Consider the following 18252-nt stretch of genomic DNA (forward strand, 5'->3'; position numbering starts at 1 on the left):
GCCCCCTCCCACAACTCTTTCTCCGGTACATTGATGACTGCTTCGGTGCCGCTTCATCCTCTCGCCTGGATCTGGAAAAATTTATTACTTTTGCTTCCAATTTCCACCCCTCCATCATTTTCACATGCCCCATCACTGACACTTCCCTTCCCTTCCTTGACCTCTCTGTCTCAATTTCTGGTGATAGACTGTCCACCAATATTCATTACAAGTCTACCGACTCCCACAGCTACCTCGACTACAGCTCCTCACACCCCGCTTCCTGTAAGGACTCCATCCCATTCTCTCAGTTCCTTTGCCTCCGTCGCATCTGTTCTGATGATGCCACTTTTAAAAACAGTGACATGTCTTCCTTAACCGAGGTTTTCCACCCACGGTGGCTGACAGGGCCCTCAACCGTGTCCGGCCCATTTCCCGCGCACCCGCCCTCACACCTTGCTCTCCCATGATAGGGTTCCCCTTGTCCTCACTTATCACCCCACCAGCCTCCACGTTCAAAGGATCATCCTCCGCCATTTCCGCCAACTCCAGCATGATGCCACCACCAAACACATCTTCCCTTCACACACACACACACATCCTCTCTCCGCCACCCCCCCCCCCCCCCACACTCTGGCGCTTTCCACAGGGATCGTTCCCTCCGTGACACCCTGGTCCACTCCTCCATCACCCCCTCCCACAGCACCTTCCCATGCAACCGCAAAAGGTGCAACACCTGCCCCTTTACTTCCCCCCCCCCCCTCAACACCCAAAGGCCCAAACGCTCCTTTTAAGTGAAGCTGTGCTTCACTTGCACTTCCCTCAATTTAGTCCACTGCATTCGCTGCTCCCTCTACATTGGAGAGACCAAACACAGACTGGGTGACCGCTTTGCAGAGCACCTTCGGCCTGTCCGCAAGCATGACCCAGACCTCCCTGTCGCTTACCATTTCAACACACCAGCCTGCGCTCATGCCCACATGTCCGTCCTTGGCCTGCTGCAATGTTCCAGAGAAGCTCAACGCAAACTGGAGGAACAGCACCTCATCTTCCGACTAGGTACTTTAGACTCTTCCGGACTTAATATTGAGTTCAACAATTTCAGATCATGAACACTCTCCTCCATCCCCACCCCCTATCCGATCCCCCTTTTTCCAATAATTTATCATTTTTTTACAACTATATTTTTTTCTTTTCCCTCTTATTTTTAAACTTATTTCGATCTATTGTTTCATCTCCACCTTTTAGCCCATTTCAGTCCCTTCCCCCCCCACCCCACCCGCACTAGGGCCATCTGCCACTAGCTTGCTTCCCTTAATGTCCCCATTAGCACATCCTTTAGATAATATCACCACCGTCAACACCCCTTTGTCCTTTTGTCTATGAAATCTTTGGCAGTCTCTTCTTGGCCTCCCCTATCACTGGCCCCCTATCGAACTCTCCTGTCCCACCCCCTTCTACCAGCTTATATTTCATCTCATTTCTATATGTCTTAGTTCTGATGAAGGGTCATATGGACTCGAAACGTCAACTGTATATTCTCTCTGCAGATGCTATCAGACCTGCTGAGTTTTTCCAGGTATTTTTGTTTTTGTGCTGCTTTCAACTTACTGAGTAACATCATGGAAGAATTGCTGTGTAATTAAATTCTTCATGGGAATGCTAAACACTTCAAACTGGTTGGCACATGGCTAGAAACAGAGGGCAGAATTTTTCCGTTGGCGAGCTGGGGGCGGTGCCCGTTCGCCGACACGAAAATGACGCGGGATAATATTGGGGGGGGAAACACCTGACGTCATCCCGCCCCATTTAAATATTCAGGAAGGCAGGCGGACAGCAAAATCAGCTGTCCGCCCACCGACCTGTCAATGGCCATTGACAGGATAATTAAGCCAATTAAAGGCCCTGCCCGTCCAACCTTAAGGTCGGCGGGCAGACCAGGAGCCCCAGCGGGCTTCTGAAAACACATGAAACCTCATCCACTGCCGGGATGAGGTTTCATGTCTGTTTTAAAAAAACTTTAATAAAGTTTATGTGATATTTATTAACATGTCCCATCTCGTGTGACATTGTCACATGAGGGGGACATGTTAATAATTTTTTTATTTTTCTATTTTTCAACTTTCAAAAACTGTCAGCGCTCTCCCTGAGGCAGCACTTAGTTTCGGGGAGATGTGCGCTCTTTCGCGCACATGTGCAAAAGAGCGCACTCTGACAGTTGGGGAATCCCTCCCCACCGCACAGGAAGCACATAGCGCTTCCTGTCGGGCAGCCCACTGGGCGGGCCTTAATTGGCCCACCCACTCAAAATGGCGGCAGGGCCTGTTTCGGCAGCGGCGATCGGCTGCCAGACCTCTACTGAGCTGGTGGGGCCCGCCCGCCCATCAAGGGCAAAATTCTGCCCAGAGTCCCAGTGGAAAGTACAAATTATCTAGACTGGTAATCCCTCCAATCATGGCTCATTGCTAAGGAAATAATGTGATTCAAATTATTTTTCTTTAATTATATTTTGGAAGAAGTATGCATGGCCATATTTAAAACCTTTTGGAATGGTTTGAAGGAGGTTGGAAGCTTACTCACCTTTTACGAGAGGGCAGCTAATCATTTGAGGATGTTAAACCACCAGCAGGTATGAGTATTGTAACAAGCACTTCAGAGTGACTGCTGGTTTTGATTAACAGCTCTATACTCTGAATCCTCGTCCCAATTAATATTTTTAAAAATCTAATCGTTATTTACTTAGTTGTGAAATATGAGAGCTTTCACAGTTAGATATTTTGTCATTTTAGTAAGCCAATGCGATTTACTTGCTACTTAGTAAATCTGATTTGCAGCTACTGCCTAAAATTTATGATTTGTGTATTGTGCGCCTATTAGTTGGAGAGGTTTGAAGTTACTGTTTGCTGTGTACAGTGTGATTGTAAACTGGTTTGTAATTCATCAGGGCATGTTATCTTTGATTACTTTGTGCCTAAGATCACATTTCAGTCAAGGAAGTGTGGGTCAGTGGACATTGTCATTTAAACCTGGTATAAGGAAAAGTACCTGGTGACTGCACATTGTAATCATTCTATGCTCTGCATGCCATTGCTCAACAGAAACACATTCTCTTGCAAAGTGAAAAATGAAGTTGTGCACTTTGTGCTGGAATCAAATATATAAATCTTTCCAATCTCTTGCTGACAGATGCCAATGGCAGGTTGAAGCTAACGGTGCCTTATCTCCTGCTTTGACACCAAGTCCCTCTCCTCTGCCACTAACTATTGAGGAAGACAGGGAGTTCACGTATCCTTGTGATGCACTCGCACCACCACCTCCGGTAACAGGGCACTACTTTGATTTGCCAAGGATTCGTCTGCCTCCTGGAATAATGGGAAAACTCAGGGAAATATCTGGCAGAGCACGACCTCAGTTCAGACCAAGCATTAAGTGAGTGTGATCCCTTAAATATCAGTATTTCTATCTTGTAAGGTACAAATGTTAGGGCATCAAAGCCCCTTTGTGAAAGTGTAAAGGATCGTAGGAAAAAACAGCTGAATCTGAATAACTTAATACTTTAGACAACTATTTAGTTCTATAATGTTCTTTTGTATTTATTGATGCTTTCTCATTCCTTGGGATGGGTGGTGGGCGGAGGGGGCACTGACGCTTGTGGTGTGATTCCATGGGTGCCAGCTGTCCCTGTTACAAATGGCCCTTCATGTCCAAGCCTAGATAATGAGTGTCAGCATGCTATTTAGCAGTAGTGGCCACATTTCAATCATGCCTGAATTTTGTTCTCTTCTGACATCCACATGCTCATGCACTTTCCAGCAACAGTTAAGGAATAATGATCAAGGAAACAGGTGCTGGATTTCCCCCCCACCTTTCCCTAGCCCATGGCCTTTAAGACCACCTGTAGCAACTACATTATTATCCCAGAATAGATCCATTAATAAAGGCTGGTGATCAAAACTGGGACTTTTGAGGTCTTAATGGCTCAGTTTAACACTGTTCTGGGCGCTTGCCGTTATGAGATGTTCATTTCTACAGAAATGACAGCAAAAATATTTCATTACAAAAATAACAATGTAATGGTAAAGCATTAATTGTAATTCTTACTCCACCCACGTCCTTCATTCTCTTGCATCACTCCCTGTCCCTGGACTGGAAACACATTCCAGGAGCTGTAAGTTGAACATGTTATTATGATGTAATAAACATCCCTCCCCTTAAGTTGATACAAATGTTTGTGGTGCTGCATGACTGGATATGATGCATTTATCACATTTGATAACCATAATAGAGAGAGAAAAGGCACATTCAAGATTACAGTGTAGTAAGTTACAACAAGATGTGCTCACTCCCTCTGTGAGAAAGTAATGCTCAATGCAGAGTTGGTTTCTACAGTGTGAGGCTAAGGTTATTTATTGAATGTTGAAGTGTTGAATTATCAGACTTGAAATTGTTCTGATGAAACAGTTTTTAAAGTGAAAATTGGCCACTCACTCCCTAATGATGCTTTTTACCTCTCGATTGTAGGGAAGTGATTCAGCCTGATGTGATGGAAGAAATGGTGGTGTCATGTGTGATCAAACATTTGAATCTGATTGATGCGCTGCAGTCTCTAATTAATTTCCAATACCGAGAGGAGCACCTGGAAGAGTATGATCTGCTGTGTAAAATAATGGGAGAAACTTTCAAAAAGCTTAATGCTATGGAGCGGCAACTTCAGGTAAAGTTGGGGACAGAAAGAACCTTGATATGCCTGTTTTAGATGTGGGGTAGAATGTACACATAGCTGCTTTTGGGAAGGGGGCATGTCAGGGAGCATTTACAGGTATTTGATTGATGGATAACAATCTTCATGGGTTCCCTGAAGCCATCCTAAATTGATGAGAATTATAAGAAGAATATGTGAAAACAAAAATATATTGTCTATATGATATAAATCTAGGAGTTAATGTGTTAAGATTCAATGCAGCTTTCTTTGGAGTTTTACAGCTTTCAATAATGGAAATGTATTTAGCCGTTGGGAATTGTATTTGCTCACTTAAAACATAATTTATCCTGAAATCCTAGACTTGACTAAAATATTTGTCATTTTTGTCAATGTGCCAACTAAAAATGGAGTTTATTTTTATTATTCATTCTCATTCTGCTCTCTACAAAAAAATTCTGCTATCATTCCCTCACTGAGGATGACCAGTTGGCCACTTCTCAGGCCTCTGTTACCAGCTGTTGGGAGGTGTCTGAAAATGTACAAAATGTACTTATTTCTTCAATTATCTCTTTTTAATGTGACTTCCAATGTATGAAGGGAGCACCAAGCCTCTTCTCAATGATTCTCTTTGATAACTTGTGATTAGCTCTAGTTGAATAGCCAACTATTTTATTCCAACAGATTGTACAAACCTTTCATTCCTGCTGTTAAACGCACATCTAGATATCTAGATGTTTTCTCATATCTGAATGTTCTTTAGGATGATCTTACGTTTGTTTTACTGATGTTTGTTATCTCATAGAGTGTAGCAGAGCTTGAGCAGAAATGGCAGAATGAAATGGAAGATGGCCAGCAAGGAAAACTGGAAAACAATCTGCCATTTTTCCATGACTATCACTTCAATGAGGTTAGCATTTAAATGTAAAAATGATTAAAGTCGTCTTTGCTGATAACGTTGAACCTAAACCACTGACTTCACTTAGTCCTCTGAGGTCATGGTTGGAAATGTAGGGAACTGGATTCAACACATTGTCCATCAATATATGTGTGGAAGTTATTGAAGTATCATCTTATGTTACTACTTTTCATCTCAACAGTGAATGGGAAGTAAAGGACACGAAATCAGAAAATGCTGAAAATACATAAGTCAGGCAACATTTATGAAGAGCGAAAGAGATAGTGTTTCAGATTGACGACTTGATGTTCTGATGAAAGGTCATCAACCTGAAGCGTTAACTCTGTTTCTCTCTTCATGGATGCTGCCTGACCTGAGTATTTCTAGCGTTTTCTGTTTTAATTTTAGATTTCCAGCGTCTACAATATTTTCCTTTTTGTAGAGGTGAAGAACGTCTTATGGTCCAATGTGTGGTACCTCTGGCCCTGAGAGATTGTTGACTGGACAGTTCTGCTGCTTGCCTAATATCCCACAGTATGTGCAAGCCAAAAACTCTAGGCCCTAAGAGCAGGTGGTCTCTTTGCAGGACCCTATTGCAAAATTAGTTTCTCAACTTAACCGGATTGCTGAAAGATCAAAACGATCTGTAACTTGGTTGTATATGATCAATCTCATACCTTTGCATGAAGTGTACATGATTATGCACAAATCTATGCGTTGTTGTGCAGTGAATTTTTGATTTGCTGAGCTATTACAAAGCTTGGATATTTGTTTTTTGTCTACAAAAAGAAATAATGGACTTGCATTTTTGTAGTATCTGGTCATGTGGTCCAATATGGGTGCCCCTGTGCTGGTCTGAAAATTGTCTAATTTTTTTTGAAGCACCACTATTGCTTTATCAAGAAATATGGCAGCCCATCTTTTCTTCCAGGACCAACAAGTGAGATTAGTGACCATCTAAATTGTTTTTGCTGATGTTGATTGAGTAAGTAATGTTGACCAGAACAACAGAAGAGCTTCTTGCTCTTTGAATAGTACTGGAATCTGTGTCCATCTCATCATCTCTGTTTAACATCTCACCTGAAAGCTGCATCCTTGACAGATACATCACTCCCTCAGTATTGCCCTGAAATATCAACCTCAATTCTGTGAACCAGTTCTGGAGTGAGGTAAAGGTGAAACTTTTACAATAGGTATTCCTGATTCTGAACTTGTATTACAAGCTAATTGCTTCACGCCAGACAGTCCCATTGATTAAAAACTGATAGTTGATTCCAAAATAAAATAGTAATCGTACTTTTTTTCCACCAGAGTAAAATCAAGGAGTTAGAGTTGCTTTGCTCCCTGAAGGAGATGCCATTTGACTCTAATGACTTGGAGAACATGGTCCTTTTACTAAGGTATGATGATATTAGCTGCTGTGGTGATAATTGTTTGTCTTGCTTAAAGCTTTGTCTATTGCCTTAAATCATGGCCTGAGGTATTAGGTTTTATAAACCAGAGGTCTGAGATTTAATTCCTGTTCTCCGCTGTGTTGGCTGATCTTGGGTAGAGAGGAAGTAGAAGCTGTACATTTCTACTCATTGCTCCTATGCACAGATAGGAGAAAATCAGGCAGGGTTCCTGCTCCTGATTGATTTCCAATGTCTCCTGCTAAAAAGTGCATGCTTATGAATGACAGGTGAACAGAGGATTAGACTGGGGTTTAATATCCCTCATAGTTGAATGGCCTGGCAACACTCACTGTTTGGGCTCTCATGTGAACAGTGGTCCACTTAGGCAAGGTACTGTATGGCTGCCAGAGCAATAGTACTTTCAGAAGATGAGGCAAGGTAGCTAAGAAGAAATTGTTCTCTTGAGCTGGATGCACTACAGGACATCAGTGGTTTCTGCAGCTTGTGTTGTACATAGCCTTCCCAGTTAGATTTGTGTTGGTTCATCTTTCACTTGTGATTAATGTGTAAATTTGAGTCCAAAACAATGAATAGAGTTAAATGACATTTGTAGAAATTGGGGCAATTCTACTGTTGAAAAAAAAAATGGGAGAAGTGTGCCTTATTGCATACACCGCAATGTGCATACAAGTCATCCTAAAGATTAGCAAACTGACCTATTCTGAGAAAAGCTGTTAAGTCAAAAGTAGCCCTGAATCAATTCTAGATGTTTATCCATTGTGTAGTTGAACCATAAATGCCAGAAAGGTTCCACAATTGATCCCTGAATTGCATTAATTGATTTTTATTTAGGATATCTGATTTAAGGAGGAAGAAATCGACCCATTTATAATTGTAATGCAAAAGCCTCTTTTGCAAATTTGAGTTTCTGGACATCCAATGAGGATAGGATCAACTTGGTTGTGATACCGCTTTCAGTAGATTGACCTGCCACCATTCACAGTCTTGGCTCAAGTTATAAGGAACCCTTTTCTAGCCAAGAGTCAGTACTTCCAAATATTAGTGGGTGGGAGGTGGGGAATTGAAACTAAAATTAAAAATAGGTCTATAACTTATGAAAACAAATTACAAGTGATTATTTTAGTGTGAATTAATATGAGCCTATACAACAATTTTAAGCCAACATGGAAAGTCAAACCAATTAAAGCACATTATAAACAACATTAGAATCTAGCCAGTGTTGTCGATATAAGTGCTTTCAGGGGATAAAATCCTTCAGTTCTCAACTTAGACTTAATATTTTTGTCAAGGACTGGGAACAGGATACAGTTGATGATGCCTGGAAGTGTAAGAATTGTGTGCATGAAATGCTTATTGTGCAGATCTATTCTGCACAACAAGTATCGTTGCTTAAGCACATGCTATTCAGGTTCAGACATCATTGAAACAGCAATCACACAAGGCCTCATCAGCCCTGAGTTTATCACTGATATATGACTTATCTGTGGCAATGCCATCTTATGGTGTTACATCAATAACCAATCAACAGGATGGTGTTCACACTGAGTGATGGGTGACTCAATAGAAAATGGGCTGTTTGGCATGTGATTCCAGTAATTTTCAATGCAATGTACATACAAGTGGACTATGGGTTTAAATGCTGAATGCTAACATGAAATGCAGACAATTGGCTTGAGAGGATGGGAGGATGCAGTTTTGTGCATCCATCCTTATTTTCCCTCTCTTAGCCTTGAATCTACTCAAGTGGCTACTATTAGTGACTACCATAAGTATTAAGGTAAACTTGAAGTGAAAAGCAAGTTGGCGTGATATTCAGCTGAACTGTTCTCATAACTCATTCAACTGTGACTGATATTCCTGAGTGGGTGCTGGACGCCACTATAAAAACCATATTGTTGCCCTTTACAACATGTAACAAGAACAAATGGCCTGTTTGACACTGGAGATAGTTTGTTTGGCTGTCTCTACCACGTGTTTTCATATCCATGGTGCTAAATCTCAAGTAGAATACATTTATTTGCGTTGTTTATTCTTGCCCGTTTTCTAATTAAAATTTTGTTTATTACAGAGAGAAGTTTGGTCAGGAGGTGAACTCTTTGATGCCGAAATCTTCACATTCTTTAGCAAAAACGAAAGCTTTGGTGAAAAGCTTGATGAATCGGGCTGAGTTGTTGCTGCACGTTACCATAGCAGCACAGTCTGGTCTGACCAGGAGTATTTCAGGAACCCCAGCTGACACACCAGGTACTGATGCTGACTTGAACAGGTGAAGGTGGTAAAGGAGGAAAAGGTCTTTTCTGTTCTTGGTTGTTTTGTGTTTGACTTTAGAGCTCAACCATATGGCGAACAATTGTCATCAATGTAATGTTGGTATCATCAGTGTACTAAGTAGTTTGAGCTTGAAAAAATCATAGATGTGTAAGCATTAGAGAATATAGCAACCAGTTCAGATAATTTTGGGTGAATGTCTGGTCCCTTGTGATATTAATAACTGTGCAGTTTGAGTAAATGTTTAGTGTCCTTTTTTTAAAAAATAATCTTTAATTCCTTGCATTGGACAATAAAGTGGAAAAACCTGCATTGTGATAGGTGCATAATATTGGCCAGTAAATTTGATGAAATATTTCAACTAGATGTGAAAAAGCACATTCTCAGTTAGGATCACTTCCAGATTACTGTTACAAGCTACTTTTGTCCACTGTTTGCATTTTTGCAGTGTATTTCGTGAGGAGAAATGGTGGCTGGGTGGCCTATAGGAAGCGTAACAGTGAAAGTATGGATTAAGATAGCTGGGACAAGTTATCATGCATTGAACTAAGTGATCACAAATTGATATTATTTGCAGAAATATTTAGTGCACGTTTGTCTTCCTGACATATCCCTGTTTATTTTACCAGCTTGTAAATCATCATCTGAAACCAAGGTGATTTCTCACACTGTTCGCCAACCTGTCTTCCTGCGTAGTATGTCAGCGCCCTCTGACCTGGAAATGATTGCAAATGAGGATTTAGAATTCACGCGGGCCAACCAGAGGTAAAGAATTAAGTAAAATTGGATAATTCCAATAAGTCCTGATCATCATGGAGTACAGTTTCAATCATTGTTGTGCAATCACAGTATTTAAGTATGCATGCCTGTGAGTATGATTGAGAGTATTTGTTCATGGGATATGGATGTTGCTGGCAAGGCTGACATTTATTCCCTATCCCTAATTACCTTCGAGAAGGTGAGGGTAACCCTTTTTGAACCGCTGTAGTCCATGTGGTATAGGTGTAGCCACAGTGGTGTTAGGAGAGCCCTTTCAAGATTTTGGCCCAACAATAGTGAAGTTATGCGATATAGTGGAAGGTGTGTGACTTGGAGGAAAACTTGCAGGTAGTAGTGTTTCTGTGCACCTGCTTCCCTTTTTCTTCTAGTAGAGGTCAGGGTTTAGGAGGTGCTATCAAAAGAGCTTTGGCAATTGCTGCAGGGCATCTTATAGATGGTACACTGTTATGACACAGCAGTTGGTAAAGGCTCAGCTATTTAAAATCCCAGAGGGAAACTTTAAACAACTGTCATAACCTATATTTTCACTTGGTATGTTTGAGGTGCATTTCTGAATTCAGGCATAAAAACCACCAATCCTCGAGGTTTTTTTATATAAATTAAATTAAACATTTATTAATTTAACCACAAATTTAAACACATGCACGTGTCTACAGATTACTACCATAATAACTTTTAAACAAATCCCCAAATGAATCACTCCCAGGTAATCTCCCCCAAGGCAACAATAACCCATAGACTTAAACAGACACCGAAGCACATTTTATCTTACGAATTCAAAATGAGGTTCCTTTCAATTTGTTCCTTCACAGACAGAGTGGTAGGCTTACAGGCTTGGATCTTACATGCCTCTGACTTCCACACAAAACCCTTTTACTTTATATACCTAGCCTTCCCTTTGAATGTAAATTCTCATTGTATCACCAGGCCCTTTGAACTCCACCTCTTCTAACAATAAAACACCTGTCAAAGTACCAATTTTATTAGTAATACAAACATATTGCTTGGTGTCTCCTAGCTAGGTGCAAGAATTCACCCCCAGTCTTTGAATGGTTTATTCAACAAAATGCAAATGTACTCTTACCTTACTGTTTAACATCTCTCAACCACTGTACATCAAAGCACCCAGACGAGCTGGCTTTAATCCAATTAAGACACAAACACCCACAGAATCACCCTACTACAAGTCCAATTTAAAATGATTTCCAATAACATTATACGCATTAATATCTTCATGACATACACACTGTTAGCCTATCTCTGATTTGCTGTCTGCAGACTGGAATTGTAATCTAATGTACTTCAAATCTCTGGCCCTAGTATCACTGCTTCTGTTTACTTTTCTGCTGTTTGAAGCTGCACTTATTTTGATTAGTTGCTAACCGTGATCCCGTTCTTCATCCATACTGCTTGCCAATTCTGTTATGCCAGACACCAACATAGGCTTTATGAAACAGTAGCTTGCAAGTTCAGTCCAAATGATAAAGTTTGATCAGTTATTGAAGGCTTGTACTGAAACTTCCAAATTTTAGCTCTGAGATACCCAGAGCATGGAGTTCTGCAGGAAAAGGAATTCCTCCAGGAGAGAGTGATTTTTTGTTCAGTATTTTCCCCTTATTTATGTAGGAAGAACATCCGTCAACATTTTCCACTCACTACTAACTGGATAGGTCTGCACTATATTTTTATAGGATTGCAAGGCTCCAAGGCGTACCTCAATGTGAATTGAGCCACTCTGCTCAAGTGACGTCACATGTATCTCAGTTTTTTTATTCTTTGTGCATTTATTGCTCTTGAGAAGCTACTGGTGGGCTTGTCTTACTGAACTACTGCAGCCTAGGCAATATATACACACCCACATTGCTGTTGGGTAAGGAGTTCCAAGATCTTTAACCAGTGACTAAGAGGAATGGCAATACATTTCCAAGCCAGGATGGAGTGTGACTTGGAGGGGAAGTTGCAAGTGGTTGTGTTCCTGTGCACCTGCTGGCTTTTGTTCTTCTCGGCGGTCATGTCGTATGTTTGGAAGGTGCTAGAGGGAAAGGGAGTCAAAATAGTAAGATAGGATTTTAAAAAGCTGATGGAAGAATATTTTTTAAAATAATCAGTGGGAGACTACTTGCAACAGAAAGCACTGTTTTTGTTTTTTCCCGAAATTTTTCACCCCTATTAAATACTTTCAGCAGATTTTTTGGATTGGAGAGGGGAGGGTTTATATTTCAAAATGCTAAATTTGGGCAAAAGTATAAATTGAACAGGTACACATTTTTGGTGACATATTTAAGTCTGGAAATTATTATTGGGGTGCATGCACATAGCCCATTAAGTATTATTATACAGTAAGTATTCTGCATTAATAGCACAATAATTTCTATGCTACAGATGTCTGAGGATTTGTCGGTCTTGTTTGCAGGAGACGCCATGGGAATAGTCATCGGAGCAGCTCCTTCACTCTGCTTCAGTCCCTGACTATTGAGGATAGCCGCGACAAGCCAACGTACAGCGTGTTGCTTGGACAGCTCTTTGCTTTCATTGGGACAAATCCTGACCAGGCTGTAAGTGCAAAATTTTTATTTGTAATTATACTTTATTTCCAAGATTATTGGATAAGTCTGAAATGAACCAATTTAGATAAGGAGCAAATACATAATTATATGTTCGGATGTAATGCATTATGTCAAAATAAATTAAAATTTGAAATGCTAAGTTGTTGCAGGATCGACTTTTGGAGATTGTGGTGCAATATATTAGGATAAAATGTGATTTCATGGAAGTTGCGCTCTTCTGTTTTGTACTCCTTGGATTGAACATCTTTAACTCAATTTGTATTTTGTATTTGTACTTGTACTTGTATTTATTTTTATATATATATATATACACACATATATTAAATGTATATTAAAAAATATATATTTTTTATATTTATATTTGCTCCAGTACATCTGTAATTGTACATATTATCTCACCGGGCTAAAACATGCCTGAACTCATTTATCACCTTTGCTCTTGAAGACTTAAATAGTTTATAACTGCTAAGTATTTTGATTACATTTAAATTGTACATATATTACCATCTTTCTATTGATCTATAAATGCACCCATTTGCCAGTATCAGTAATTAATTACTGATGTAATGTTACAAGCTTTTTTCATTACCCCATTAAATGAGGATGGAGAAGTTGTCATTGAGTTATGCAAACAGCATTCAGAAGTTATAGTCTTATTTTGCTTTAGGTGTCGAGCAGTAGTTTCCTTTTAGCTGCCCAGACCCGATGGCGGCGTGGTAACACAAGAAAACAGGCCCTGGTTCACATGCGTGAGCTGTTGACAGCAGCAGTCCGAGTCGGTGGTGTCACTCATTTGGTGGGACCTGTAACCACAGTCCTTCAAGGCGGACCAAGGTAAGATGCTGACTGGTTGAATTGTGAACAAAAAATGACTATTCTTTACAAAGAAACTCTGAGACAAAGTAAACTTTGGGACATGGCAGCACAAGGGATTTGTAGCATCAGAAGAGAAAACAAAATCAATGTGCTGCACATCTATCTTTTTAAAAACACTGGCTTCATACTCAACAAGATGAGGGATGTTACTTTGAGTGAATGAGAAGTGTGTCTCTGTTCTACTCCAGTAACATGCCTCAGCCTCAATCTCAGAAGAGCTAGTCCCAACACACACTTTAATTTTTTCTTATCAGGCATCCTTGTGACCGTGCATGTGCGATAGGGCCATAGGGATTGGATTGAGACTGCTTCCCCTATTGTCATCTTTATGTATTATTGTTAATTATCTGCATATTTTCCCTCTCCCTTGCTCCATTTTCTTGCGCAGCCATTCACCAAGCCTCCTCCTCCAACTTTAGATGCAGGGAGAAATTGCCTACTGGCTGGTAGTATTGCTGCTTCATAATTGTCCAGCCAGGGATACATTTCCAACAAAGTGAGTTGGATCTCTCTTTATTCCCTAGTCCGATATATTGAATTCCATTTGATGCGCCTTCCTGGTCGAGAGCTACCAGGAAGAGAGCTGAAGTGAAGCAATTGAATGTGATGCTGGGCAACTATTACCTATTACCTGCAGAATTGTAAACAGACAATGTTGAAAAGGTTTAAGCAAATTTTCCTAGGTTGGAGAGAAGGTATAATTCTCCTTGCCCAATTTCATATTAAAATGTTTAAATTCTTTTTGTTCCTCTATTCAACTTATTTTTTTCCCACTCTATCCCATTAATCTTACTGTTTCCTTCTTGGTTACCAATGCAGCAAAAAACACTCTTGAATTAATACTGATGTGTAATCCAGCAATGTGGCACCTGATAGTTTAAAAGAGATCTCCTAAAGATCATGTTCCAGGATATCAGCAAGATTGATGAATAAGAGAGCAGATAATTGAAGTTTTAAAAACAAATTTAGTTAGATTCACAGGATTGTTTGACACAAATTTCTGTACATGTAATTTGAAGGATTTACACTTTAGCAACTGAATTCCATTCATTAAGTGTTGGAAGGAAGCTATTTTGCAACTAATAAACAATGTTGTTTCCCATTGATAAATATGTGTTTCTGTTCCCTCAGGATTGAAGAGCTGACGTGTGGAGGGATGGTGGAGCAGGTTCAGGAGGCATTTGGCGAGACCATGACATCAGTTGTTTCACTTTGTGCCCGATATCCAATAGCCTGTGCCAATAGCATTGGCCTTCTTTGTACTATACCATACACCAGGTAGGCAGCCTGTGCTTCTCACAGCATTTCACAGAATACTGAGGTAAATTATCTATTGGTCCAATTATTGTTGTACTCCATATTTAAATGATTTCCAAATAACAAAGACTACATCATATTAAATAGTTGCTTATGTGGGCCTCACCGGTTAGGATATATTTTTAATTAGGACTGGTTTACGTGCCTTTGTTGCCTCCACCCTCGCCACTAACCACCAAGTGCAAGGAACTCGTGGACCTCACCATCTGTTCAGTGCCTCTGCTACTAATCACACACTGTAGCCTTGAATCCACATTTTTCTCTTTCTCTTCTGTCTCTCCTCATGCCCTGTCCAAATCATTTTATCTATGACTCCCACCTTCTATTCTCACTAAACTTGGAGATAATGCAAATCCGTTCTTGGTCCCATGCTAGCTGAATTGTAAGTGCTTTCCTCACCTTATACACTGTCCTCCTCTCTTCCAAAATTTCCATCATTTCCCGAAAATCCACCATTTTTCCTGTTTCCTGGAAAACAACAATCCCACCTCTAACCTCCATTTTCTTGCTAAAACTCTTGAGCATGTTTTTGTTTCAAATGCATGTACACCTTTCCCACAACTCCATGCTTCAACCTCTCCCATCAGATTTAGGTTTCTGTCCCTGCCGCAATACTAAAATGGCGCATACCAAGGTCACAAATAATATCCTGCGTGACTGTTGAAGCATTGCCTGTCCTTTACCTCTCTACAAACTTTGACACTGTTGACCACCCCCACCACCTGCAATGCCTCTTTTCTGTTGTCTAGCTCAGTGGAACAGCCCTCACTATTAACTATCTAATCATAGTCGTTTGTTAGTACAGAATTTGAGTATTGATGAAAAAGGAGACTTTTTTGTTTAAGTTTTTTATCTTGCACTCATCAGGACAATTCGCAAGAAAATACCAATGTCAGGGGAAACAACCTATTGATGCTGTATGAGAAGTGCTGATTGGTTGGCAAGTTCACTCTGGTAGAGGCGGTGCCATGGAGAGTGTACCAGTTGATGGTGATTGACAGTTAACTGCCAAGCATTGTTTGAACTTTAAACCAGGCAACTTCACTCTGTTTAAGACATTGTCCTAGGGAATGAACCAGTGAATGGCTGTCACTTCTTTTATTTGGCTGAAACAGGCGAAATCTGTGTACATGTTCTTTCTGTCTGCAAAGAACAGGGCCCTGTGTTTTACTAATATATGAAGCCTTGATGAAAAGCTTCGACAAAAAGTCTCTCCTTTTTTTCAACAATATCTATTTTTATAGTGAGATTGTTTCCAGCAATGGTTTAGCTTCCTCTCTGAGCACCTATTTATTTTATTTTTTATTCATTCATGGGATGTGGTTTTTGCTGGCAATAATTTTCTTTGAGTAGGTGGTGTTGAATTGCCTTCTTGAACCACTGCAGTCTCTGTTATAGGTGCACTCATGTCGTTCGACAGGGAATTCCAGGATTTGACCCAGTACTGATGAAGGAATGGTGATATAGTTCCAAGTCAGTGTGATAGGTAGTGTTCCTGTGCACCTACTGCCCTTGTTCTTAATAGCCTGCGGAGGTTGAGAGTTAGGAAGGTGCTGTTGATGCAGTCTTGGTGAATTGCTGCAGTCATTGTGCCCCAGTGATGGAGGGAGTCAACGTTTAAAATGGGGCGTAGGTTGCCAACAAGTGGGCTGCTTTGCCCTAGGTGATGTCAAGCTTCTTGGGTGTTGGCGCTGCATTCATCCAGGTAAGTGAGAAGCATTCCATTGCACTCCTGATTGGTGCTTTGTAGCCGATGGAAAGGCATTGGGGAGTTAGGAGATGTGTTACTCGCTGCTGAATTCACAGCTTCTGACCTCTTGCAGTCACAACATTGGTGTGGCTACTCCAGTTCAATTTCTGGACAATAACCCCCCCCTCCCCCCCCCAACCCCCAAATGCTGCTAGCGGGGGATGGTAATTCCATTGACTGTGAATGGGAGATAGTAAGATTCTCTCTCGTTAGAGATGACCTGGCATTTGTGTGGTGCGTATGTTACTTGCCCTTTATCAACTTAAGCCTGAATGTTGTCCAGCCTTGCTTGTCTGCTTCAGTATCTGAGGAGATGCGAATGATACTGAATGCTTTTCAGTAATCAGCCAAATATCCCCATTTCTGACCTTCTGATGGAGGGAAGGTCATTGATGAAACCACTGAATATGGTTGGGCCTAGCAAACGGCTCCGATGAACGCCTGTAATGATGTCCTGGGCCTCCAACAACTACAACCATCAGCCTTTGTGCTCGTTATGATGTTTCAGTGGAAAGTTGTCCTCCAATTCCCATTGATTCAGTTTTCTTAGAGCTCATTAATACCATGCTCAGTAAACAGCTCCCTTGATGTCAAGGTCAGTCACTCTTTTCTCACCTCTGGAATTCTGCTCTTTTGTCCATGATTGGACCAGATCTGGAGCTGAGTGGCTCTGACGGAACCCAAACTTAGCATTGGTGAGTAAGTGCTGCTTGATAGCACTGTGGTCAACACCTTCTGTCACATCGTTTATGATTGAAAGTAGACTGATGGGCCAGTATTTAGCCAGATTGGCTTTTTACTGTTTAATGAAAAAATACATACCTGGGAAATTTTCCACTTGGGTGGGTAGAAGCCAGTGTTGTAGCTGCACGGCCCTTTCTGCAGCACTACTGTCAGGGAGTTGTCAGGGCCCATAATCTTTATAATATCCAGTACGCTCAGCAGTTTCTCTATCAGCTGAGACATGATGCTCATCTCAGCAGTAGGCCATAAGGCACTTCTAGCTAAAGATGGCTGCAAATACTTCAACCTTGGCTCTCCCACACTCACGTGCTGTACTCTGTCATCATCACGAATGTGGGTATTCATGGAGCTGCCTCCTGTTAGTTCTTATCTATCCAGGTCCACAAAATGGGATTCATTAATGATCTCATAGTGAAGGCACCCTGAGGTAACAGCAACCGTAATATGATTGAATTTTACATTCACTTTGAGGGAGAGAGGATTGGGTCCAAAACTATAGTTTGAAAGTTAAATAAGGGCAATTATGAGGACATGATAGCAGAGCTGGCTAAAGTGAATTGGCAAATTAGGTTGAGGGATAGATCAATAGAGATGCAGTGGCAAACATTTAAGGGGATATTTCAGAATACACAGAATAGATACAATCTAACGAGTAAGAAAAAATCCAAGGGACGGAGACACCATCAGTGGTTAACTAGAAAGATTAAAGAAAAACGTATACAGTTGTGCAAAGATAGGTGGAAGGCCAGAAGATTGGACAGAATACAAAGAATAGCAAAGGATGACTCACAGATTAATAAGGAGGGAAAAATTAGAGTAGGAGAGAAAGTTAGCCAGAAATATAAAAATGGGTAGCAGGAGTTTCTATAAATATTTTAAATAAAAAGAAACGAGTTAACAAAGTGAGTAAAAGCAAAATACTGCGGGTGCTGGAAATCCAAAACAAAAATAAAAATACC

General features: G+C 40.7%; 1 protein-coding gene and 1 long non-coding RNA gene across 2 annotated transcripts in view; one reads left to right on the forward strand and one right to left on the reverse strand.

Moving 5' to 3' along the window:
* Window positions 1-18252, reverse strand: part of LOC144687829 (uncharacterized) — a 701476-nt gene that overhangs the window by 644350 nt on the left and 38874 nt on the right. The gene's annotated exons all lie outside the window — the stretch shown is intronic.
* The window catches only part of hectd4 (HECT domain E3 ubiquitin protein ligase 4), a 287263-nt gene that overhangs the window by 157406 nt on the left and 111605 nt on the right, over window positions 1-18252 (forward strand). Inside the window, exons 25-33 of the mRNA XM_078554314.1 lie at window positions 3166-3408; window positions 4501-4693; window positions 5484-5588; window positions 6888-6976; window positions 9060-9235; window positions 9889-10024; window positions 12453-12594; window positions 13274-13440; window positions 14614-14760. Coding sequence (XP_078410440.1) covers window positions 3166-3408; window positions 4501-4693; window positions 5484-5588; window positions 6888-6976; window positions 9060-9235; window positions 9889-10024; window positions 12453-12594; window positions 13274-13440; window positions 14614-14760 — 1398 coding nt within the window. The remainder of the gene's footprint in view (window positions 1-3165; window positions 3409-4500; window positions 4694-5483; window positions 5589-6887; window positions 6977-9059; window positions 9236-9888; window positions 10025-12452; window positions 12595-13273; window positions 13441-14613; window positions 14761-18252) is intronic.

This window comes from Cetorhinus maximus, chromosome 12 (genome assembly GCF_964194155.1).
Source record: "Cetorhinus maximus chromosome 12, sCetMax3.hap1.1, whole genome shotgun sequence".
Lineage (NCBI taxonomy): Eukaryota > Metazoa > Chordata > Chondrichthyes > Lamniformes > Cetorhinidae > Cetorhinus > Cetorhinus maximus.